Raw genomic sequence first — 25,728 nt, 5'->3', positions numbered from 1 at the left:
ATGTTTGTTTATTTCTAGAGAGAGAGAGTGAGATAGCGCATTATCGGGGGAGGCCCAGAGAGAGGGAGACACAGAATCAGAAGCATGCTCCAGGCTCTGAACTTTCAGCACAGAGCCTCATACTGGGCTCGAACTACAGATTGTGAGAACATAACCTGAGCTGAAGTTGGACGCCCAATCAAAAGAGCCACCCAGGCGCCCCTATCGGTCTTATATTCTTATGAATCACTTAAACTTCTACTGTCAGGAGTACCAGTGACCTCCAGTTGCCTAATTACTTAGTTATAGGGCTTACCACACAACTAATCGTTGTCTCCTTTTTGAATACTTTTCCTTTTTAAAACAGTACATTTTAGAGTTTTCCATTTAGCTTACTGGGAATTCTCTCTCTCTCTCTCTCTCTCTCTCTCTCTCTCTCTCTCTCTCTCTCTTTTCTTTGCTACATTATCCTCATTATTTTGGCATGATCAGTGTTCAGTTCTCTTTGGACATCTCTATTGATTTCCTAAGTGCTCTCATCTTGTATCATGACTTTAAAAACACATCTTCGATGGTTTTATAAAACATCTAGAGACTGAGATTGGTAAGTTTGCATCATCAGACCTGGCTTCTCTGTTCAACACCAAACTCACTTGGATATTAAAATCCAATTCAATATCTCCATTGGAAATATAATAGAAATATCACTTTGTTTGTGTCGCACAGTCTTGATTCTCTCCCTGACAGTGGTAAACATCAGCCCCTACTCATTCACCCAGTTGTCCAAGGCAAAACATTGGAATCATCCTTGACACCATTCTATCTCTCAAACCCTTTGTTTCAAACTTTTAGATATATAATGAATTGAACTATTGTATTTAAGGAGCATCTTGCATCCCAATTACTACTAATGCTTTACATTTCTTCACAGAATTTATCACTGCCAAACAATATGAAATATTATTTGTTTGCTTATTGTCTGCTTTCTTCACTAAAATGTAAGCTCTATGAAAACAGGAGTTTTATACTTTTGTTAACTGCTTTGTCCCTAGCATCTAGAGCAGTACCTGACGTCAGCTGGCTGTGTTCAAAAAAAAAAAATTGTTAAATGAATACATAAACATGCAAATACTAAGACAGTATATTCTTTTTAGGGAACAAATTAAATGTGGCTTTTTTACAGACCCATCTTTCAAACAGGAACTATTTGTGAATAGGAGTTATTGTTTCTTTATTCATTCTCTCTCTAGATGATCTTTCCATTGTTGTAAGTGGAATATTAAAGTACCCTGCAGTTACCACATTCTCATCAATAAGATTGTTTATGTTTGTGTTTAATTGTTCTGTATATTTGGGTGCCATGAAATTCGGTGTATAGACATGTATAATTGTTATCTCTTCCTGATGGATAGACCCTGAAATTATTATATAATGCCCTTCTTCATCTCTTGTTACAGCCTTTAATTTAAAGTCTCGTTTGTCTGATATAAGTATGGCTACTCCAGCTTACTTTTGACTTCAAGTAGCATGATAGATACTTCTCTAGCCCCTCACTTTCAATCTGAAGGTGTCCTCAGGTCTAAAATGAGTCTCTTGTAGATGGGTCTTGTTTTTTTTTTTTTTTTAGCCATTCTGATACCCTATGTCTTTTGGTTGGAGCATTTAGTCCATTTACATTCAGTGTTATTATTGAAAGATAGGGGTTTAGAGTCATTGTGGTATCTGTAGGTTTCATGCTTGTAGTGATATCTCTGGTACTTTGTGGTCCTTGCAACATTTCACTCACAGAGTCCCCCTTAGGATCTCTGGTAGGGCTGGTTTAGTGGTGATGAATTCCTTCACTTTTTGTTTGTTTAAGAAAACCTTTATCTCTCACTCTATACTGAATGACAGGCTTGCTGTATAAAGGATTCTTGGCTGCATATTTCCTTGTTCATCACATTGAAGATTTCCTGCCATTCCTTTCTGGCCTGCCAAGTTTCAGTAGATAGGTCTGCTACTATTCTTATATATGTCTACCTTTGTATGTTAAGGCCTGTTTATCCCTAGCTACTTTCAGAATTCTCTCTTTATCTTTGTATTTTGTCAGTTTCACTTTGATATGTCATGTACATGATCGATTCAAGTTACGTCTGAAGGGAGTTCTCTGTGCCTCTTGAATTTAAATGCCTGTTTCCTTCCCCAAATTGTGGAAGTTCTCAACTATGATTTGTTCGAGTATACCTTCAGCCCCTCTCTCACTCTTCTTCTTCTGGAATTCCTGTGATATGGATATTGTTCCATTTGATTGAATCACTTTGTCCTCTAATTCTCCCCTTGTGATCCTGGATTTTTTTTCTCGCTCTTTTTCTCAGCTTTCTCTTTCTCCATATTTGTATTTTCTAATTCACCTATTCTCACCTCTGCCTCTTTAATCCATGCTGTGGCCGCATCCATTTTTTCTTTTTTGGACCTCATTTATAGCATTTTGTAATTCATCAGACTATTTTTTAGTACCTTGATCTTTGTAGCAATAGATTCTCTACTGTCTTCTATGCTTTTTTCAAGCCCAGCTATTAATTTTATGACTATTATTCTAATTTTTTTCCAATTATGTTGCTTAAATCTCTTTTGATCAATTCTTTAGCTGTCACTTCTTCCATGAATTTCTTTTGAGGAGAATTCTTTGGTTTCATCATTTTGCCTAGTTTTCTGTCCCTTATGACTTCTAAAAGCTTGTTATGTGCTCTGCACCTGCGAGCAATGCTATAATAAAGGGGGGTTATACTATGTCCGTGGCCTGGCCCTTCAGGAGGTGTTTTTTGGAGAGTGTTACTTGCTTTCTGTTGTTGTAACTTTGGTTATTTTATTTCCCTACTTGTAGTGATGTTTTGGACCCTCCCCCAGGTGTGCTTTGATTTGTTCCTTGAAGTAGCCCTGGAAAGGAAAACAGACATAGAGACAAACAGAAAACAAATACACAAACACAGAAACAAATAAAGCAAACAAAGAAAAACAAAAGACAAAAAACTAAAAACAATCCAAAAGCAAAAAAACAGAAACACCAGCTACGGGTAAAAAACAGGGTGGAGGCAGTGCTGATGGAAGAGCATATAGAAAGAGAGAAATGACAGGGGTGGGGAAAAAGAAAAAAGAAACATTGACTAGGCAGAGAGACTAAAAGGCTTAATCGGGAGAGAGAGAAAGGAATGTAAAGAAGGTGTAGAACATGTATCAAGAGAATGGATTAAATATATCTGTTTAAACAAACCAATAACCAGAGTAACAGCCTAGAGGAGCGAAGAGATAAGAAGGAGAAATTGGGGGGGGGGGATAAATCTATACGTCAAGAATTGTCCTAGAATTAATCTAGGCAATGCAGCAGCAATGGTAAGGAGGAGGGGTTCTTCTGGTTCAACAGCATCTATCTCCCTCCAGAAGATATGTAGTTACCCAGAGCTGAGAGGTGTGGTTTGGTGTAGGGTGGTCCTGCCTCCACTGTGGGCCCTGCAGACCATCCCTGAGGCCCTGTTTTTGGTGGTGGTGGGGAGAAACATGGCAATGCCCCAGTCTCTTCTCCATGACCCGGTGTCCCAAATCACTCCTGTGGAGCCGTCCTCACTGTGCTGCAGGCATAGATGAGGCTGTCTGTCTTGCTCCGTTGACTCCTTTGCCCTGGTGCTTGGCTGGGAATTAAACTCCCACTCTGAGCGCCCCGGTACTGGGGGAACACCTCCTGATATGACCTTCCAGCTGGTTTTGTCCTGTGCTTCAGCCCTTCAGGGGAAGGGACCGGTTTCTCCTGCTGAGGACTGCACTGCTGACCTACCACTGAACCCTAAGGTGACTCCCCACCTCCCCAAGTGTGTGAACAGGGCAGCAGTCCCCAGTCTGAAGATGGAATCTGCAGTTAAAGTTGGGATCCCTCTCCATCCTGGTCCCAAGTTTTTTCTCTTGTCCAGATACAGTCCTATGCTTCCCCAGTCGCTCTTTCTCTTCCCTTTGTCTCTTGGCAGAAGGGGAATCCCTCCCCTTCATGTCTATGCAGCCGGTTTTACCTACCCCAGTTCGCAATCATTCACCTATGCTCCCTCAAGTTGTTCCGTTTTCTCCCTGGTAGACTCAGTCTCTTTTCCTCCCAAACTCTTGGGGTTCAAAGTCCTTTAGCTTCAGCCCTTCTTTGTTTGGGAGACGCAGGAAGTCCCCCTACTTCTCCACCATGTTGGCCATCAGCTCAGTACTGTTTATAAAGCACTTTGATGTTTCCACATTTGGGTCATATTTTATTTTATTTTTTATAAAATATGATACAATAGCTTAATATATGGCATGATATTAGAAATGTTATTCAGTTCAGTAAATAAATTTTTCCATTAAAAAATAGTTGAGGAAACCAGAGAAAAAAATTTGGCCATATATGTTTTTGACAGGAAAAGAAAAATTTTCAACCATATCTTTTTTTCTTCCACTTATATTAACTTCATTCATATTTTTAGTTTGGCTTATTTGAGTCTGACCTATAATTTATAATATTATTTGAATAATTCTTTTTCTTATTTTTTAAACTAGATAGTTCATATTTATATTCATAAGTAAGATTTCACATTCAACAATTTGTATCTTATTGCCCACTGTTAGATGATATTTTTAATACTTTTTTTTAAATGTTTTTATTTTTTTTATTTTTGAGACAAAGACAGAGCATGAGCAGGGGAGGGGCAGAGAGAGAGGGAGACACAGAATCTGAAGCAGGCTTCCATCTCTGAGCTGTGAGCGCAGAGCCCTATGGGGGCTCAAACCCATGAACCATGAGATTATGACCTGAGCCAAGGTTGGACGTTTAGCCAACTGAGCCACCCAGGTGCCCCAAGATGATTTTTTTTTTTTGTAATTTAGTATCTTTACACAGATTGCTCTTCATTTTGTTTCATATAGGTTTACCTTCCTACAGAGGTTGTGTGATTATTATTATAATTGTCAACATTGTTCTCATTTCTAACTGCATCCCATTTTTCTTATTTTTAGAGACTTTATGTAATTTGCATATGATGTATTAAAAGTAAAGTTTAAAAATTCCTGTTTCAATTATTTTACGTTTGTATTGGTTAACAACCACTCTTTGGGCTGCATAGATGATAGTTTTCTGTTTGATTGCACATTTAGTCTTACTCTGACCCTTCATTTTATATACTTCACATGTGAGTCATTATTTAACCTTTCATTGAGTTGAACCTAGGAATCTTTTTGTTTTTGTTGTTTTTATCTTTGGCTCAACATATATTAAGGTGTACCTACTGAACTTTATTAGTGGAGATAATTGCTCACAATTACAGGAAAATTAGAACTTAATATAACAAATGATAAACATTTATATATGTGTATATCCATATATATACACACATTTGTTATAACATAAGTATTTATGAGGTTTATATTTATTTGTAAGTACCTGAATTCATAATTCTAATCATCTTAAAGGAAAATAACTGATATATTATTCTTAGAATTGAATGGAAGAAGAAGAAGTTTAAATGAAACCTTAAAAATAAGTTGTAAGTTTTATTCACTCTGAGAACATTCATTTAGCATCAACTGTCTGTCAAAACATATTATAAGTATATACATACACATTCAGTATACTCTTGGCTATGAGAGGATAAGGGTATGTTTGCAAGGGTATAGTTACAGTGGCCTGGCATTTAAATAGGCATTATTATGATATCTAGTCAAATGATCTTCTCCATGTTTTCAAGTTTCTCCTTCTAATTCACAGTTTTCTAATCAGTCTTCAAAAGTTTTAGCACTGGTTAATATATATGATAGGAAAAAACTAACTTTTGGCCATAGAGAGCATAAATACACATCTTTATAACTGGGAGAGAAAATACCTATTTTTTATGCTGTTCGCATATGGGGAATGGTGAGGAAGATGAGGGTACTTTTGCTCCCCCAGCATGACTCAACTGACAGCCTGTTGGAAAGGTTTATTCAATCTAAGTCTTGGTTCTCTAAGTATAGTCATTGAGTGCTTTCTTATGTTTCAGTCTCTTCTATGTGGAGAGTTAGTCTTTATTACTTCACATGAAGTGTTGATGTAGGTATTCCTATGACTAAAGTCATCTAAAATGTGCTTTCCAACTGTTCCTTTGGGAACTGTCCACTGACTCTAAGGATGGCATTTGATAAGATCACATTTATTCTGGCGAGACTTATCCTCATTACCCAAGATAATGATGTTCTTCCATTGGCATGTGGGAACTTGAGGTAATGATGCAACTGGAGATCAGACATAGTACAGGTTGAGGCAGATTACATATGCCAGCTTTCATGAGATAGAAAAAAAAAAAAAAGATTTATACACTTAGCCCCTGATTTTTTTATGGGTTTTGTGTTTCACTGGGTTCCTCCCACCCCCATAAATACGCTCTATGTTTATTTGTATAAAGAGGGAAACCATAGTTAATAGCTGAGACATGTGAATATTATCACACTAACAAGCATCCTTCCTCTAGTACATCATTTGAATTTTTAAAGTCACCATTATCAAATCAAACCATGTCAAATTATGAAGAACCTGACTTTATTGGTTTTCTGTTTATGAGAAGTAATAAAATCAGTAGTTGCTATATTTTGCATTAAAACAATCACCTGATTTACTCAAAAAGCAACTAAAAAATCAAATAGATTTATCAGTTACATCAAGTAAGTATTACCTGTGTTAACCAGTAATTCATTTTCATCTCAGTTTCTAAGGGGAATCTTGGTGTTCTTTCATATTCTAGCCTTACTCCAAAGAATGTTTATTACATAAGTAAATTTACTGACTCGTAGCCAGTTAAGAAATTATCGTCTACATCTGGACTTCTCATAAAGCTTGGAAGCAAAGAAGCTTTCAGTCGTAGTTCACTTTTTAGTAAGAGGCAATGTCACCAAAGGTCATTTCAGTTGTCAAAAGAAGACAGTAAGTACTAACAGACTGGCAGTGTGTCTTTGTTAACATGATAACACAGTCATCTAAGACCTCTTCATAACCTGAGAAATCTATGATCCAACAGGTTTCAGCTAAGTTCAACTGGAAAACAACAGAGCTAGGAGTGTTGAAAAGGGACCAAGTCTGGACTTCTAAATTAGAGAATGGCAAGAGCAAGCATTGCAGAGTTCAAAGGGCTTTAAAAAGTTAAGAGAGAAGCCAACCAGCTAAGCAAGCTTCAGTGTGGTCCTTAGACAAGGTTATGTTAAGCATAGATAATTCAAAATTTTCACAATACTTTATCGTGGAAATGATCTTAGCATTTTCAAGACTTCATTTTTATTGGCTTATAGTAGGCGGTTCATGGAAAGTCTGTTTATTGGGAAGAAACTCTTAGGCTAATTAATTTTATAATCTCATTGAGACTTTTTTTTTTTTTTGTTTGTTTAGAAGTTTTTTTATTAAGTCAAAAACTTTAGGGTCTTTCTAAAGGTGGAGAAGAATTTCATGCCTACATTGAGTTAATTCCTCAGAGGATAAAAATTCAAATGCCGTTCTATCTGAGTAAAACACAAGGAACCTGATATCCCTACTCACATCAGAAATGATTAAAACCATTAAATAATCATTTAAAAGTTTAGGCTTATTTAATTATATTACCCATAGTATACTCATTTGCTTTTTTTTTCCTTTCTTTGCAATGCTATCTGTTTCCTGAATGATCAAATGATGTTTATGAAATTTCCTGTTAGCCAGTTTTTCTCTGTATTCCACTCATCAGTTAGAAAACAAAATTATTTTGTCACATTTCACAGAATGCTTCTAAAAGAACTGTACTCTGCAAGAATTCCATGTTACCATTTTACGTGTTCAGAAAATTTGTATTGAATAAACACTAGATTCTAAATGCTAGAGGTACAGTGACAGAAGGAGAAAATAATAAACCAGAAAAAAAAAAGCTACATGCAATGTTTGGTGGTGATATGGGAAAAATAAAGCAGGGAAAGCTTATAGAGAGTTAGTATAGAGTTTGTAGGGGCTTGCAATTTTCACAAAATAAAGTAGTAAGAGAAGTCATTGCTGGAAAGGTAGCTTTCAAATACTACCCTAACAGATGTGAACAAGTCAGGCATTCTGATAAATGGGGGGGGGGGGGGGGGCGGTGGTGGTGATTAGGAATAAGGAAGAGCCTTTGAGACAGAGGCTTACTTGGCTTGTTGGTTAAGGAACAGTAAGAAGGGCGGTGTGTCTGGAGGAATATGACAAGGTTGAGATTAATAAGGAGATCAAGGAAATGACGTCAAACAGGTAATGAGAATACAGTTAATGGAGGGGTTTACAGGCTATTATAAAGGCTTTGACTTTTACTGTGAGTGAAGTGGGAACCCTTTGAGGAAATGGGCAGAAAACTGATTCACGTTAACATTTTAAAGGTATCACTCTGGCCATTGTGTTGAGAAAGACTAAAAGAGGAGGAGGGAATCAATGAAAGCAGAGAAACCAGTTAGAAGGCTCTAGGAATCATTTGGGTTGAGAGATGATGGCAGCTTGGAGCAGGGTGGTAGTAACAGTCACTGAGACGTGGTGGGATTCCTGATATGTTTTGACATCAGAATCAAAGATGTTTATTGACACTTTGGATGAAGGATGGAAAAAAAAAGAGGAATTGAGGATTTCCAAATTCATCCTATTTCCTAATTAGCACAAAACTACTCTGATTATGATTGTATAGCTAAACTCCTTCAACACTAATTTTGTATGGCATATTACTGTTACCTTTACATCTTAACAAGTATTGAAATTTTGGTCAATTAGTGCATATTCATCAAAAACTTACCAATCTTCACAAAAGCAAGGATGCATTGTTCTAAAAATAGTATCGAGCAAGTTTCTTTTACTTCTACAATCTTATTTTCTTGACTATAAAAAAAGAAGCAGCTCAGTAATCATAAGCTAGTCATGATCTAGTGATTATTTGACTCCTGGAGTCAGTCAAGGAGCCACTAAGGCTGAAGTCACAGGTGCTGTTTGTATGGGCTTCTGAGTTTGCATGTTCCACTCCAGAAAATTCACTTCTGGCCTCATGCATCCACCTCAAAAAAGTACACCCTTGCTCACAAGGGAAGCCTGTAAAACTGTAGGGTGAGGTCAGTCCACCTCCATCCTCATTGCTAAAACAACAACAACAACAACAAAATTAAAACAATAACAACAACAAAACAATCTCACAGAACTTCCTTTATTTACCAACAGTGAAAGTAAATAGTATTGTACTAACATTTACACAATACATTATTTTTAAGGATATAAAGAATACAAATGCTCAGTGGACTATGTTTTCTTTAGAGAAGCCAACTACAATATATAGTCAGTGAAGTATATATGAGTTATTAATAAATACTTTTGCAAGCATTTTTTAAAAATTTTAAAGATGCGTTAAAATATAGGAATAAGTTGTAGTAAGTAATTCAAAATTATGAAAAAAATGGACTCACTTTTACTAAACTCACTTCTCTTTTTCTCTTATTCCAGAACCGACAGATAGGCCACCGATGCTATTAATTGCAAATTCTGAAACCATTGAGGTTTTCTATCTTAATGGCAGTAAAATGGCAACCCTGAGCTCGGTCAATGGAAATGAAATTCATACTCTGGATTTTATTTACAATGAAGACATGATTTGTTGGATTGAATCAAGAGAATCTTCAAATCAGCTCAAATGTATCCAGATAACAAAAACAGGAAGATTAACAGAGGAGTGGACCATTAATATTCTTCAGTCTTTCCACAGTGAGTATTTCAACTCATATGAAATGTCACCCTTGAAGGATTTCATGTACAGATCAGTAAACAGGATTCTTAGATTTTTCTAACATAGTTTATGGCTATTGGAAATCTATATATGCAAATATGAATAGACGAATAAATGTGTTCACTACCTGTTCTGAATAAACACACACATACACATGTAGTTTCACTGTTTATGCAAGTAACAAGTTAGGAGTTAATTTTAATTTTTTCTTTAATGCTTATTACAGTGTCACCTAAATGAGAATTGTAATTTGCCACTCAGTGATAGTTCACAAAGTGAGAGTGAGGGTGGAAATTTTAAAAAGCAAGAAACAGAGTTGATAATTATAAGCTCATCAACTGTAGTGTTTGTTAAAATGCCTTGAAAACTATTAGATTTATGCTAATTGGTAACAACTACCTGTGTTTGTTGACTTTTTTCTTAGCAAATCAGAGTTTTTATGCATCTTCCAAAGGACTGATTTGTGGTTTTGATTTATTTTGATTTCTCGGTCCAGAAATTCACAAACTAGTAGCTGTGTTTTTCTTCCTGAATATTGCTGTAAATTGAAGTCACATTGTTACACAGACACGGATACATTCATTCCATCTTTCACGCTGATGTTTGCTGTCTCCCTTTCTCTCTCTTTCTCCTTCCCTCCATCTCTCCAGCACAGGAGTATTTGTGCTTTCCTGGGGAAACCGTATGCATGGGAATTTCAAGACATGTCCATTTATTTTTTTGATTTACAGAAAATTATTCTTGCAAATGCTGCTAACATAAAAATTGGTAGAAAAGTAAAGAAAAACTCTAGTCAAGTTAAGAAAAGAAAAGACAGTGCTGTGATAGAAGAAATGTAGCTTTCAGACAGAATGTTTGGTGATTTGGATTCAATAATTATATTTTATTAATATTTTTGGCCTACAATTAGAAGGATTGATTATTAATCTTTATTAAACATAAGAAAAATAATATGTAATGTTTGATAAGTATGATGATACTGAATGAACCAATGGCAAAATTATAAAAAATGGAATATAAAGTATGATTGTGTACAGTTTAGTGAAAATAAATAAATGTTTAACAAATAGAATCCAACACTTTGAAAATCCTCTTAACATAAATAAAATAATTGCTAAAGCCACTTATTTTGATACTGGACCAAAATACCTTGTAAAAGCAAAGGTCCCTGGCTGTTTTTAAGGATTTTATGGGAAATGATAATTCCTAATAAATAGTAAATAACAAGTAGTACCAGCACAAGGAGTGCTGCCGTGTGATTTGAGTATTTCAGACATTGGCTGAGCCAGCTGTTGGAAAGTGTTCAAACAAAAGGTCCCAGTCCCTGCCATGTTAGTGATTACCTCAAGTAATCCAAATGCATTTGTCCCTAGCAAATGCAATAGTGACAGTCAAATAGCTAGGCTATTCAAAGTTGCCAGGTAAAATTACTTTCCAAATTTACTTAAGCAACTTTTCTACATTTAATATGTCCTAATAATATTCATTTCTCTCGTAACATATATTTTTAAAACAACTACTTTTTTTTAGTACATCTGGGGATGGCAAAGCGTTTGCACATTAGAATATCGGAAGAATATAATTTGTATCTTAGGTTTCTTTTGATTTATAAGGCACTGCTTGGCCAATCTAGAAAACGAAAGAGATTTTTGTTAAGCAATTCACTGAAATGCTGAAAAGAACATTCATTTTGAACTATAAGTAATAAATGCAATGGAAATCTTTTAATTAGAATAAATATTCTGTTGACAAAGTCAGGTTTAAGCTGTGCAATTTCAGTCAATGTAGAATAAAGATTAAATGTGTAGAAGTAAGTTAATGATGGGACTGGGGCAGAGGTGTGAGCTGGTCCGGGCTCCTCTATCACTGCTTGTAATCCATGCATTTTATCACTGTGCCAGAGAATAGCTTCCATTGGATATGGTGAGCTCTTCATTCACCATGACACTCTGTGAGCTGATAATGAAGTTGGAATATTTCTTGCATGTATAATTACATAAAATCTCTTGTACCACATAAGCAAAAATAATGAACCAATGAGACTATGCCTGAATAACTGGCCCTGTTCCTTCTTCCATAGATGCTGTTCTCTGAATTTGCCTGAGGAAAGCATTCTTTTATGAAAAAAAATAATAATATATATATTTTTTAATTTACTGTGAGGAGAAAAGCAATCATTACAGGTCAAACTGACTTGCATTTAAAATTTGCATAATAGTATATTTAAATAATTTAGTTCAGTATTAAAATTTATATTTTGTCTCATCTCATTGGATACCCACTACATTCCTGTATGCTCTTCAAGTTTTGTAATATAAAAATATTAGCTACAGATCTCAGATATGTTAGACAATACTGATTGGCGAAAACAAACGCAGAGATGGGACAACTAAACCTTGTGTTCTTCTACATTAGAAATGCAAATACTAGTGCTTTCAAAGAACCTCCCAAATCTACTAAAAATAACAACTACAACTTATGGAATGTGTTAAGTGACTGTATGCATTAGGAAGACATAGCTGTGTCTCTTATGATGAGGGGAAAATTGGGACAGTGAGAAATTGGGTAACAGGACACGAGTATTGGCTATAGGGGTGAGTTGGGTCTGACTTTATCAGCTTTTGCTAAACACCACACTGCCCCTGTGGGTCTCAACTTTTGTTGTTCATTTTAGTGAGCCAAAAATGATTAGACACACTAATGTTAGGGACAATGGCTCAAAAAGACAGTCTCTAAATAGGAGAGAAGTATACAAATCTTGGAAGGGAAGTGGACAAGGTGAATTGTGGAAGGCTATATTGTTTGAGAAGACCCACCTCTTAGGGTGCCTTGGTGGCTCAGTCATTTAAGCCTCTGACTTTGGCTCAGGCATGATCCCACAGTTTGTGGGTTTTGAGGCCCATGTTGAGCTCTGCTGACAACCTGGAGACTGGAGCCTGCTTCAGATTCTGAGTCTCCCTCTCTCTCTGCCCCTGCTCGCCCCTCTCTGTCTCTCAACAATATATAAAGACTTTTAAAAAGGCCCACCAATTGATTCTAATATAGCCGCTTAGAGAAGCCTATTTTTTGTTTTAAATTTTTTAATGTTTGTTTATTTTTTGAGAGCGAGACAGTGACAGAGTGTGTGAGAGGGCGATGGGCAGAGAGAGAAGGAGTCACAGAATCTGAAATAGGCTCCAGGCTTTGAGCTGTCAGTACAGAGCCTAATGGTGGGGCTTGAACTCATGAACTGCGAGATCATAACCTGAGCCGAAGTCAGACGCTTAACTGACGAGCCACTTGGGTGACCCTAGAGGCCTACTTTTAACATTAAGAATCACTCCTAAGCAATATTGTGAGAGATTAAAGACTAATAATAATATGCTCAATAAAGTATAGTAACCAAAGCACATTGGGCAAAGTATGAATATATTTCTTATTCAATGTTACTATTTTCTTTTAAATTTTTTTTTTAACGTTTATTTATTTTTGAAACAGAGAGAGACAGAGCATGAACGGGGGAGGGTCAGAGAGAGGGAGACACAGAATCTGAAACAGGCTCCAGGCTCTAGCTGTCAGCACAGAGCCCGACGCAGGGCTTGAACTCACGGACCGTGAGATCATGACCTGAGCCGAAGTCGGCCGCTTAACCAACTGAGCCACCCAGGCGCCCCAATGTTACTATTTTTTTTAAAAGATACCTGATGTTTAATATCTAGGGATTTAGCCAGAAAATTGTAGACTTTGAAGATAATTTTGGAAGTGTTTTGTAAGCAAAATTGATTCTCCAATTAAGTATTCATACAAAGTACATTTGCAGCAACTAATTGTTTCCCCCAGTCTTTCTTGGAGAGTACTGTGGTAGGGACACAAATGCCCCAAATCAACAAGAATGATGGGATTCAAAAAAATCGTGATGTCCAGCTGTTTTCTGAGGACAAAGTACACAAAGATAATTGAGATAGGTAGAATACTCACTGTGTTAATCCCTTGATAAAAAGATGATTCAGGACCAGACTGTTCATTCCTAGGTATAGAGTAGATACTTTAATCCATTTCCATGTGTGATTTTTCAATATTCTGCAAAATTTGAGTATGAGTTCTAGGATTCTAATACGGACTTGCCCAGCTTGTTTTGATCCATTCAGTGTGCTCAGTTCTGGTCCAGCAGAATATTCCTGGACAAAAATAAAAAGATTGCTTATTCTTTATAAACTGCTTCAGAATTAACCCCAATCACTGATTTTTATTATCCCCAATCTTGGTTTTGTTTTTTGTTTTTGTTTTTGTTTTTGTTTTTTTGCCTCTTTCGATGTCAGCCTTAGCTCATTTTCCATTTAAAACTCTGCCTAGATCCATTAAATTAAATCTTTGATTGGATAACTTTGGGATTTTGGCACTTTGCCTCTTAGCAATTTTACTTCTTTTTCTTGAATTAGAGCTCTCTAATAATCACATAATACTATAAGGCAACATTTCCTGAATGTTTTGTTTATCCATTAAAAATTCTACATATATAATATATTACCATCATAAAAATGAAATCTGCATACTGTTTATATTCATCAGTTTATAGGTGAGAAAATGAGTTTAACAAAAGGAAATATTTTTTGAAGTTGATAAGAAATCTTTAAGTCTTGGTCTCAATACCCACAAATAATGACTTTTAATTTTGAAATACACCCTTTGCCTCAGCCCAGCCTAGGAATTTCATAGCCTTTATGGTTTCACAAACGTCCTCCACTAGGATATGGTAGGATAAGCATGGCCAGTTTGTGCCTCTATTGTGAATACAAGCATAATCTTGGGACAAAATAATCCGCCTGTAGCAGTGGAAATGCTGGTCTCAAACTGTGTCAGCTCAGTGAGTCTGCACGTTAGAATATGATTATAGAACTTTTCAGCAGTATCCCAAGATTACATAATGTTACATAGTGATGAAGAGATCATCATAGAACCTTGTTGTACTTATTTATAAGACATGTGCTCAAGTATTGAATTTTTATGAACTTGAACTTTTCTCTACAATTATTTCTTCACCTGATTGGTTACAAGCCATTCATGTTGTTTTAATTTGTCTTTTTGAAATGGTTACTAGTGAAATTGTCCACTCCATGGGAACTTCTCCAATGTCTATTATTCTGTTAGAGTGACCATGATACTCCATTACTTAAAATCAAAATCACTTGATGTAGCTTCCTATTTATCTTAAGATAAAATAAAACTTCATTATCTGGCTTCTCTGCAAGCAGCTTACCTACCTTGCCTCTACTTACTCAAATCACACGTTCTACCTAAAAATAGTACTTATACTTCCTTCAACATACTTTATTTTCCCATTTCCATGCATGTTTGTGTATGTTGCTTCTTCATCATAGATCATAGGTTCTCATTCCCTCTAACCAGGTATCTCTTACTCATTCTTCATGGCATCATATTGTTTCCAAAAGTTTTCCAATTGAGTTTAGCAGCCCTTCCTATGCGACCTTATCACAAATGAATTATATTTCGGGGCACCTGGGTGACTGAGTCGGTTAAGCTACTTCCACTCAGGTCATGATCTCATGGTTCATGGGTTCAAGCCCCACTTCCGACTCTGCACTGACAGCTGAGCCTGGAGCCTACTTCAGATTCTGTGTCTTCTACTCTCTCTGCCCCTCCCCCGCTCACACTCTGTCTCTCTCTGTCTCTCTGTCTCTCTCTCTCTCAAAAAAGGAAATAAACTTACATTTTTTAAAAGAAGAAATATGCATTATATTTCAATTTTATGTTTACCTGTTTTTCCAAATAAAAAATGATTCCTTGGCTTTAGGATGTGAGGAAGGGTGAGCACAGAATTAGAGTTAGAGACACAGTTAGAGGCAACTTCCAGAGAAACTCTGTCAGATCACTACTAGAGACATTTAGAAAAACAGGCTGAATGATGGCTAAGTAAGATCTGATCTATGTCTAGCTAATAGTCTCACATGTCAGTCTTAAATGTTTCTAAGGTACTGGGTCTACTCAATGACTATTGACTTTTATGGACTTAGCGTCTGACTTCCCCTGGGTATGTGCTTATAGATTTATTTTGGGTCCTAACCTCAATGACCGTAGAAGCAACTTGATTCAAACCTTTTAGAGTCTACCCATCCTAAGGCAGCTCAATTAAACAGTATTGGAGCCAAAGCTCTTAAAACAGAGGTCAATTAATTTTTAGTGCAGAGATTAAATAGAACAAAGCAGTGTGGACTTTTTAACTCTTCTCCTTTCTGGGCGTGATTAGATTTTTTTTCTTTTGAAGGAATTTCTGCTATCTCATATTTAGGTCCTTGAATGCATAAAATGGTGAATGTGCTTTTGATCTCAATCATATATACTTAGTTATTATTAAGGTTTCAGATGCCTTTTATAATGAAAGTAAAGGGGAGGGTCAGGGTTTCTCTGTAATTCTCATCCCCTGAGAAACACTGTAAGCTACTTCAAACTTGGGGTTGTATGCTTTTCATTCATTCAACAATCAATCAATTCTGGTTCTAGGATTCCATTAGAAAAGGTTCAGGAATTGTTCATCTCTGAGCTGAAGAGCTGAAGAAATGACTAAGACCATCATTTTTGTATAAATTAATGAGCTTTTTAAAAGAAAATTTCTTATCTAGATTTCCTACTCTCCCACAGAAACAAACAAAAAAATGTTGTAAATTTGTTTTTGGCTGCGATAACTGGGTTTATATTACTCCCTAAGAAACATCTGTGACGGATGTAAAGCACATCCTCCATGAGGATGTTATAACTCTTTATTTCCAGAGATACATTTTTATTCACTGTTGTTCTATAAGCAAATATATGTTTTATTCAACTCTTTATACTTCTTACAAAGTTTTCATTTTATATTTAGTATATTTACATAAAATGACTTTTTTTCTGAGACGTGTGTGTAGCTAATTAATATAATGCATTCCTCCTGGGATCTGGAATTTTAGCAAAATGATCAGGCTATTCATTGAGTGCAAAAAAAAAAAAAATAGAGACAGAGGCAGAGTTAGCAAAGATGTTGATCTGAGGATCTCAGGATACATTTCTGGAGAACTTTCAGAATTCCCTTTTTGATACCGTATGCTTAATGGTGTAGGCAGTGATATTAAATTATATCTTAATTTTTACATTAGCATTAGATTAATTTATACTTTGAAGTAAATAACCCATTCTGATTTACAATCAGAGCACAATCATAAAAGACTGTCCTGAATGCCTAGTAAAAAGGGAAGAAAAAAACACTCTCAGTACTCTGTTCCTCTATAAATTTGTCTTTATTGTTAGTTCAGTTGTCAGGCTGCAAAGAACTAAATTACTATTTATTGTCATTTGGCAACATGCTTGAAACTCACCAAAGCCAGTATTCAACATGTGCTAAGCTTCAATTGTTGGTATTTTTTTCCCTATGAATTTGGTGAAATATACTTTACTTAACACAGTGTACATGTATTCCCCTACAAAGTCTGCTTCATGCTATGGAGAATTTTTAAATCATTATCCTCATAGTATTTTTTTTTTTTTGTCTAGATTCACATGTCTGCTTGTTTCATTATGGATTTTAATAATCAAAGTGGGATTCTCTTGATGATCCTATCATGATGCCATATACCAAGTAGATCAAAATGTTTGGCAGGATTTCTTTATCTACCAATCTGAAACTTGGAATATAAAAGCTCTTTTCATAATGACTAAATAAGCTGCATCATATATTTGAAATCCATGATGTCTAATTACGGAAACCTGTGTTTCTGTCTGGATAAACTTGATCGTGGTAGAAGAAAGAAGGAAATAAGGAGAGAAAAGAAAAGGAAAAAAGAGAAGCTTTTACTTTACAGCAATTAGCCTTGCAAAATAATTTCTGACTTAGTATTTATTTGGTATTTTTTTTTTGTTTTTAAGTATAATACCATAATTGTCTACTTCAATTCTTTCATTTTATTTTTCATTTCATTAAATAATTTATGTCAAGTATAATTGGCATTTTTCTCTTCATATTCCTCGATCATTAGAAAATGTTAATATTGTAGACACATTTACAATAGGAACGTAACATCAAATCTAAAGGCAGTGAGCAGAAGTGTAATTAAGGAAAGTAATAAAACTGGCACGTATCATTTCAGTCTCTGATTAAGATTCTTGTTTGTTTTTATTTTTATTGTTTTCAGGCTATAACATCTTGTGACTTGTACATTTATTTTAACCCTGATTTATATTTCTATCACCACAATGTTTGGGATGAAAGTATGGTGACTTGGTATGGTCCTAGCTTTGTCATTAACTGGCTATATGACCTTATACAAATCATTTTAAAATGAATGATCTTATTCACTTAATCGCTGAGACCCCACCCAGTTTTAAACATACCTTCCCCTTCCATTACTTTATATTTGCTTTTCTTGTAATTTGAGATATTCCTCTGTGTGTGTGTGTGTGTGTGTGTGTGTGTGTGTGTGTGTGTGTTCTGAGGGGAGGGATATTTGTTTCTTCTCCTCATTTATCCCTTTTTCATTTTTTCCTACCTAATAACTCACAATAGGTACACTTCAGTCCTTTAAAGTACCAGTTCCTAAAAAAACATTCCTTGGGACACCAGTTTGTATGATAGTTTGGGAAAATTGTTTTTGTGGTCAAACAAGTTTAGGAAATTTTTAATGTTATGGACCCTTATTGGAGATTTATGTGTATATACCATGCTAAAGATTATTCAAAGTCCTCCAGTAAAGTACCTGTTTTACTTAGTGTATCCCAGGATTTCCTTAGTTTGTTTGAGTACCATACACTCGATTGATATTTTTGTGGGTATGCCTGTGGGTGTTTCTGTGGATACTTGATTATAAGGAGGTGACATGAGTGTGTATACATGCCTAATATGGTATTAATACCTATCTTGGGTTTTATGTTACCTATTTTGATAAATACTGTTTTTTTTTATTTTAATGTTTATTTATTTTTGAGAGAGACAGAGACAGAATGTGAGTGGGTTAGGGACAGAGAGAGAGGGAGACACAGAATCCAAAGCAGGCTCCAGGCTCTGAGCTGTCAGCACAGAGCCCGATGTGGGGCTTGAGCTCACGAGCTGTGAGATCATGACTTGAGCCGAATTCGGATGCTCACCCGACTGAGTCCCCCAGGCACCCCAAGAAATATTGTTTTAAAGGTCTGAAGGAGAATCTCACATTGAATTCTCCCATCACTTTTTTATATATTTACTATCTATGTGGCTAAACCTATTCAAGCTATGTGTATAAGAAAATATAGAGACTTACAGTAATCACAGTTTTCTTGCTATTTCTTCCTAATGGCCCACTACTTTTAGTCTGTACACAAAGGATATAGGATCCACATACTACATACTCTGACCCTCTGATAACAACACCAGAATCAGTTTCAGAATTGGAGCTGACAGGAATCAGATGTGCAATAAAGATTTGTACATATGTGGAATTCATTCCAGAAAAAGGCCTAGCCCAAAAGATAATTTGTGGTTGAGGATGGTAGTAAAGAGTAACTTCAAAATATAGACAGTGTCAGGGAACTTCCCATTTAATTTTAACAATTTTTTCCACAGTTAGGTAAGAGTGTGGTGACAGAACATTTTTTGATGATAGAAGAGCACTGTCAAATGATGAAATGGTAATATAGATGATGAAAGATTGTTAAAATGTTTGTAGGGGCGCCTGGGTGGCGCAGTCGGTTAAGCGTCCGACTTCAGCCAGGTCACGATCTCGCGGTCCGTGAGTTCGAGCCCCGCGTCAGGCTCTGGGCTGATGGCTCGGAGCCTGGAGCCTGTTTCCGATTCTGTGTCTCCCTCTCTCTCTGCCCCTCCCCCCTTCATGCTCTGTCTCTCTCTGTCCCAAAACTAAAATAAAAAACGTTGAAAAAAAAATTTTTAAAAAAAAAATGTTTGTGAAATACAGGTCTAGATTCAATATGCATACGCACACACTGGATTGGGGGCACATTAATAGGTATTCCAGTTGTCAAAATGGTAGAATTCTAAAGTGCAGTCCTGATGATTTTCTAAACCCCTCATAAAACTCAGAAGGCCTCAACTCCATTATATGGAATGCCTTTCGCTTTGACTCTATGCTCAACAAGTAGATTTCAGGTTTGGTTTCTCACATACCATATTTTAGGGAGGAATTTGTTAGGATGGTACCTGTTAGTAATCGTGCCACTGGAGCATCCTGTCAGTAGTTATAAATTAACACATTGACCTTCTGGTTGATCCGTTAGTGTCCTGGGAGTCTGGTAAGCATGACATAATTCTCCAAAGCCTGCTAGTCCTTTGGTGAAAAACTCAAAAGAGTTCCCAAAATTGCAAATCTAATGATTAAATCTCTGCTTCAAATATTCTGTACATCTTTATCATCTTAATGACAATATTTACTTGATAAGATTATATAAATTTTCTTAGCAACTTTTGTTATTTTAATGTGAGAATCCAAATCCGTTTAATCTCCCTGTTTTAAGATAATGCTAAGGAAAATGTATCTTTCTCTATTGTTATTATTCAGTCCAGTTTCACTAATAAATGAATGGTTATAGGGCACCTGGGAAGCTCAGTTGGTTAAGCATCTGACTTTGGCTCAAGTCATGATCTCATGGTTCTTGAATTCGAGCCCTACTTCAGGTGAGCCCCACCTCTCTCTACCCCTTGTGGGATTATCTCTTCCCTCGCCCTCACCCTCAGCTAGCCCCTCTGCCTCTGCCCCCTCTCCCTTCCCCCCTCCTCCCTCCCTCTCCCTGCTCTGCCTCTCCCCCATCCCCTCTCCCCCATCCCCTCTCCCCCATCCCCTCTCCCCCCATCCCGTCTCCCCCACTCCCTCTCCCGTCCCTTTCTCCACCCTCACTCATTTGTAGCGTTTCTCTGTCAAAAAAAAAAAAATCAAAAATGGTTATACTATATTTCTAAAACTGATGGTAAGGAAGCCCTATGTACTATTAATCAACAATGAGACCCATTTCCCAACAAATCCATATAATAGAACATGTCCCAAAATTACGCTAAAAAGGGTTGTTAATCTTGTAACCTCACAAAAAAGGCAATACTTCTATAGCCAAATAAGCTCCTATTTATTTGTTGTTATTTTTGTTGTTGTTGTTGGGAGATACTATTTTGCTTACTAAAAACAGCAGCAATAACAGCAACAAAAACGTTACTTTTTCCCTTGTGGCTTGGTAGAACAGTTCAGCTGATCTGAACGGGTAAGAACAATTTCTTATCCATGTGAAATAATACCTCACCTGGCCTTAAGACTTAGTTGGTTGTTTGTGTTGTTTAAAAATATATTGATGGGGCGCCTGGGTGGCGCAGTCGGTTAAGCGGCCGACTTCAGCCAGGTCACGATCTCGCGGTCCGTGAGTTCGAGCCCCGCGTCAGGCTCTGGGCTGATGGCTCGGAGCCTGGAGCCTGTTTTCGATTCTGTGTCTCCCTCTCTCTCTGCCCCTCCCCCCTTCATGCTCTGTCTCTCTCTGTCCCAAAAATAAATAAAAAACGTTGAAAAAAAAATTAAAAAAATAATATATTGATAATTTGTTTGGAGTTGTGAGAGGTAGAGACTTCTCCCTTATAGAACGTCCACTGTGTCTGAAAGAATAATTTTTGGTACATCAGTCCCAGTTCTGTACAGAGAACAGACACCTTGGTGTTTGCATCAAGAAGTGCTTTTGTACAGAATGCTCTCAGAATTGTTGGAGGAGATAAAGGAGAGAATTCTAGGCTGTGCCTTGAAAATGGCATCCAAAATAACACAGAGCGTTAGGAGCTATCATAGTTCTCTTTTCTAGAACTATGCTGGAAATAAGAACCCACTCTACTGCTACCACTGCAGTTGCAGCTGCCCTTGAACACGCTGGTAACTGGAGATCAGACTTCCACAGCTGCAGTGCAGGAAGCAGGAAGGCTTTTGATGATGCCATGGCCACTGTTGCTGTGCCCACACTGCTTCCCCTAAGGAAGCTGGATGATGGACACTGAGCACCACTCCAAGCACATGTCTTATTTACAACAGTCGTGCTTCCCAGGTGAAAATGTTAAAATGGGCAGGAAAATGGCCTCACAGTTTTTCTTCCACATTTCTGAGTACACATCAGTTAGCATCCAAAAACTGAGCTTCCAGTTTGTGTGGAAGATAGCTTAATGGTTTTTAATCTCTTTGAGCAGACAGAAAACAGAATGACATTGATAGAGCAAATCCAGAGTATCCAGCATAGGTTTCTGTTGTTGTTGTTGTTGTTCTTGTTATCTTTTATCTATAGAAATAGTTAATATCAGTTCTTCTGTAGTTGAAATTATGCATTTGCTTCATCATAGTTGCTTACAAGTGCAGTAAAACCAGTACAGGAGCTGATTATTACTGTGTTTTATTCTGCTCCTTTGATAATTAACATTTTTTAAATTCACGTTGTGTCAGACTGTGCTTTCCACAATTTCATTCCTTTCTCTGGAATCATCAATTTACTTAAAAAAAACTCCCATTTTTCTCCAAGGTGGCCCATTAGATCCGTCTATTATTTGTTTCCTCTCAACCGATTTCAGGAACTCATCAAATATTTCCTCTTCCTTCATGAAGATCTAAAAAAGGGTAATGTATGGTGGGAAGAAAGATGGCATCATTGAATTCTACATAAGCATGCAGGTTTTGAAAATATCTTCTTATTGTTTGGTTTTGTTATCACGAAGAGAGATATTTAGCTGCTTATGAAGTTCTGAACAGGAACATAAGTTTTAAAAAAGACATTTTAAAATGAAATAAACCATTCCTTTAAACTTTTTGCTGTATCAGATGCAAGTTTTACTCTGTCTTTCAGCTTTGAGGATTTGATTTGTAAGAACAATACAACTGACTAAATTAAAATTGTCATGGGTATCTCCACAAAAATTTTGAACTGGAAGGACTGCATTATGCTTGTGATTACTTACACAATAGTCCATTGGGAATTAAAGCAGGTACTTTGGTAATTTGTGCAGAAAGACGTTTGTTCCTAAACTGCAGATAATTGAGGCAAAATGCTTCTAATATGTGAATTATGCAAATAATCATCTCAGTGTTCCATCCCATTCTATGTTAAGCCTGAGCTTTTATTTTGGGACTCTCAATTAGTGTTGTCCATCCTATTTCCATGGGATGAAATTCACACAAAATTACATGGTGAATCAAGGTAATTATTTTAATAAACACAAGCTCTGTTTTCCAACTCTTTCCCCTTGAATTACACAGGCTTACCTTGGAGGTATCTGGTTCTGTCCCAGACTACCACAATAAAATAAATATCACAACAAAGCAAGCCAAGTAATTTTTTTTTGTTTCCCAGTGCATAGAAATATTATTTTTACACTATACTATAGTCTATTAAGTGTGCAATAGCATTATGTCTAAAAAACAATGTATATATCTTAATTGAAACATACTTTATTGCCCCAAAATGCTAACCCACACCTGAGCTTTCAGTGAGTCATAACTTTTGCTGGCAGAGGGTCTTTCTTCGATGTTGATGGCTGCTGACTTATCAGGGTGGTGGTTGCTAAAGGCGGAGTGGCTGCGGCCATCTCTTAAAATAATGCAGTGATGAAGTTTGCGATATCAATGGACTCTTCCCTTTGCCAACAACTTCTCTGTAGCATGCAATGCTATTTGAAAGAATTTTATGCACATTAGAACTTCTTTAAAAATTGGAGTCAATCCTCTCAAACCCTGTTGCTGCTTTATCACCTAAGTTTATGTACTATGCTAGACATTTTGTTGACATTTCAACAGTCTTTGCAGCATCTTCACCAGGACTAGATTCCATCTCAAGAAACTATTTTCTTTGCTCATCCATAGGAAGAAACTCTTCATCCAGTCAGGTTTTATCATAAGAATGCAGTTCTTCAGTCACATCTTCAGGCTCTGTTTCTTAATAGCATACAAAATGGTGAGTCCTTCCCAGAAGGGTTCCAATTGCTTTGCTCAGATCCAACAGAGGAAGCACTGTCTATGGAAACTATAGCCTTAACGAATGTATTTCTTAAATAATAAGACTTGAAAATCAAAATTACTCCTTGATCCATGGGCTGCAGAATGGGTGTTGTGCTAACAAGCATGAAAATATTAATCCTGTTGCACATCCCTATCAGACCTCTTTTGTGATGAGGTGCATTGTCAATGAGCAGTAATATTTTGAAAGAAATCTTTTTGTTTGTTTGTTTTTGAGCAGTAGTTCCCCACAGTGGTTTTAAAATATTCAGTAAGTCCCATGGTAAACAGATGTACTGTCATCCAGGGTTTGTTGTTTTATTTATACAGCACAGACAGAGTAGTGTAGCGTGATTCTTAAGGACTTCAGGATTTTTAGAATGGTGAATAAGTATTAGATTTAACTGAAAGTCACCAACTACATTAACCTAATGAGAAAGTTAGCCTCTCCCTTGAAGTTTTGAAGCCGGGCATTGACTTCTCCTCTATAGCTATGCAACTCCTAGATGGCATCTTCTTCTAATAGAAGGCTGTTTTGTCTACAATGAAAATCTGTTGTTTAGTGTAGCTACCTCCATTAGTCATATTAGCTAAATCTTCTGGATAATTTGCTACAGCTTCTACGTCAGTACTTGCTCCTTTATCTTGCATTTTGCTTCCTTACCCCCTCAGTCTTCATAGAATTAAACAGAGTTAGGTTCTGGGGTGCCTGGGTAGCTCAGTCAGTTAAGCATCTGACTTCAGACCAGGTCATGATCTCATGGTGCATGAGTTCAACCCTGCATCGTGCTCTGTGCTGACAGCTCAGAGCCTGGATCCTAATTCAGATTCTGAGTCTCCCTCTCTCTCTGCCCCTCCCCCATTAGCGTGCGCTCTCTCTCTCTCTCTCTCTCTCTCTCTCTCTCTCAAAAATAAATAAACCTTTAAAAAAAAGAGAGAGAGTTAGTTTCTTGTTCTGACCTAAGCATTAGTTTAAGGGAATGTTGTAGATTGCTTGATCTTTTATTTAGGCAAGTAAAACTTTCTCTATATCAGGAATCAGGTTGTTTTATATTCTTATCTTTTATTCGTTCATGGGGTAGTGCTTTCCATTTCTGCCAAGAACTTGTCCTTTTCATTTACAACTTGGCTAACTGGTACAAAAATCCTAGCTTTGAGCCACTCTTGGCCTTTGACATGCCTTTCTCACTAAGCTTAATCATTTCCAGCTTTTGATTTAAAGTGAGAGACACATGACATCATCCTTTCACTTGAATTTAGAGGCCATTATAGGATTATTTATTGCACTAATCTCAATACTGGTATGTCTCAGAGAATAGGGAAGCTTGAGGAGAGAGAGAAAGAGATGGGGGAATGGTTAGCTGGTAGAGCATTCAGAACATACACAACATTTATCAATTAAGATCACTGTCTTATGTGGTTGTGATTCATCATGCCCCAAAACTATAATGACAGCACACCAAAGATCATTGATTATAGATCACCATAACAAATATAAGAATAATGACAAACTTTGAAATACTGAAAGAATTACCAAAATGTGAGACGGAGACATGAAGTGAGGAAATGCAGTTGAAAAACTGGCAACTAGAAATTGTTTGACATAGGTTTGCCACTGAACTTCAGTTTGTAAAAAAGAAATCTATTCAAAGTGCAATAAAGCAAAGCACAATAAAATAAGGTATGCCTGTAAATTGAAAATCTTCTGGAAAGGATTTATTAATCTGAATGCCATTAAAAACATTTGTGATTCATGGGAAGAGGTGAAAATATCAACAATTACAGAAGTTTGGAAGAGCTTGATTCTAACTCACATGGATGACTTTGAACGTTTCAACACATCAGTAGAGGAAGTAACTACAGATGTGATGGAAACAGCAAGACTAGAATTAGAAATGAAGCCTGAAGATGTGACTGAAGAGCTGCCTTCTTATGATAAAACTTGAATGGATGAATAGTTGCTTCCTATGGATGAGCAAAGAAAATGGTTTCTTGAGATGGAATCTAGTCCTGCTGAGATGCTGCAAAGATTGTTG

The 25,728-nt window shown here is 36.6% G+C and overlaps 1 protein-coding gene across 1 annotated transcript in view; it reads left to right on the top strand.

The window, feature by feature from the left end:
- Positions 1–25,728, top strand: part of LRP1B (LDL receptor related protein 1B) — a 1,866,249-nt gene that overhangs the window by 892,530 nt on the left and 947,991 nt on the right. Inside the window, exon 6 of the mRNA XM_042994392.1 lies at positions 9,461–9,718. Coding sequence (XP_042850326.1) covers positions 9,461–9,718 — 258 coding nt within the window. The remainder of the gene's footprint in view (positions 1–9,460; positions 9,719–25,728) is intronic.

This window comes from Panthera tigris, chromosome C1 (assembly GCF_018350195.1).
Source record: "Panthera tigris isolate Pti1 chromosome C1, P.tigris_Pti1_mat1.1, whole genome shotgun sequence".
In the NCBI taxonomy this organism is placed as follows: Eukaryota; Metazoa; Chordata; class Mammalia; order Carnivora; family Felidae; genus Panthera; species Panthera tigris.
The sequence above is the reverse complement of the archived record's forward strand: the minus strand, read 5'-3'. Positions and strand labels throughout refer to the sequence as shown.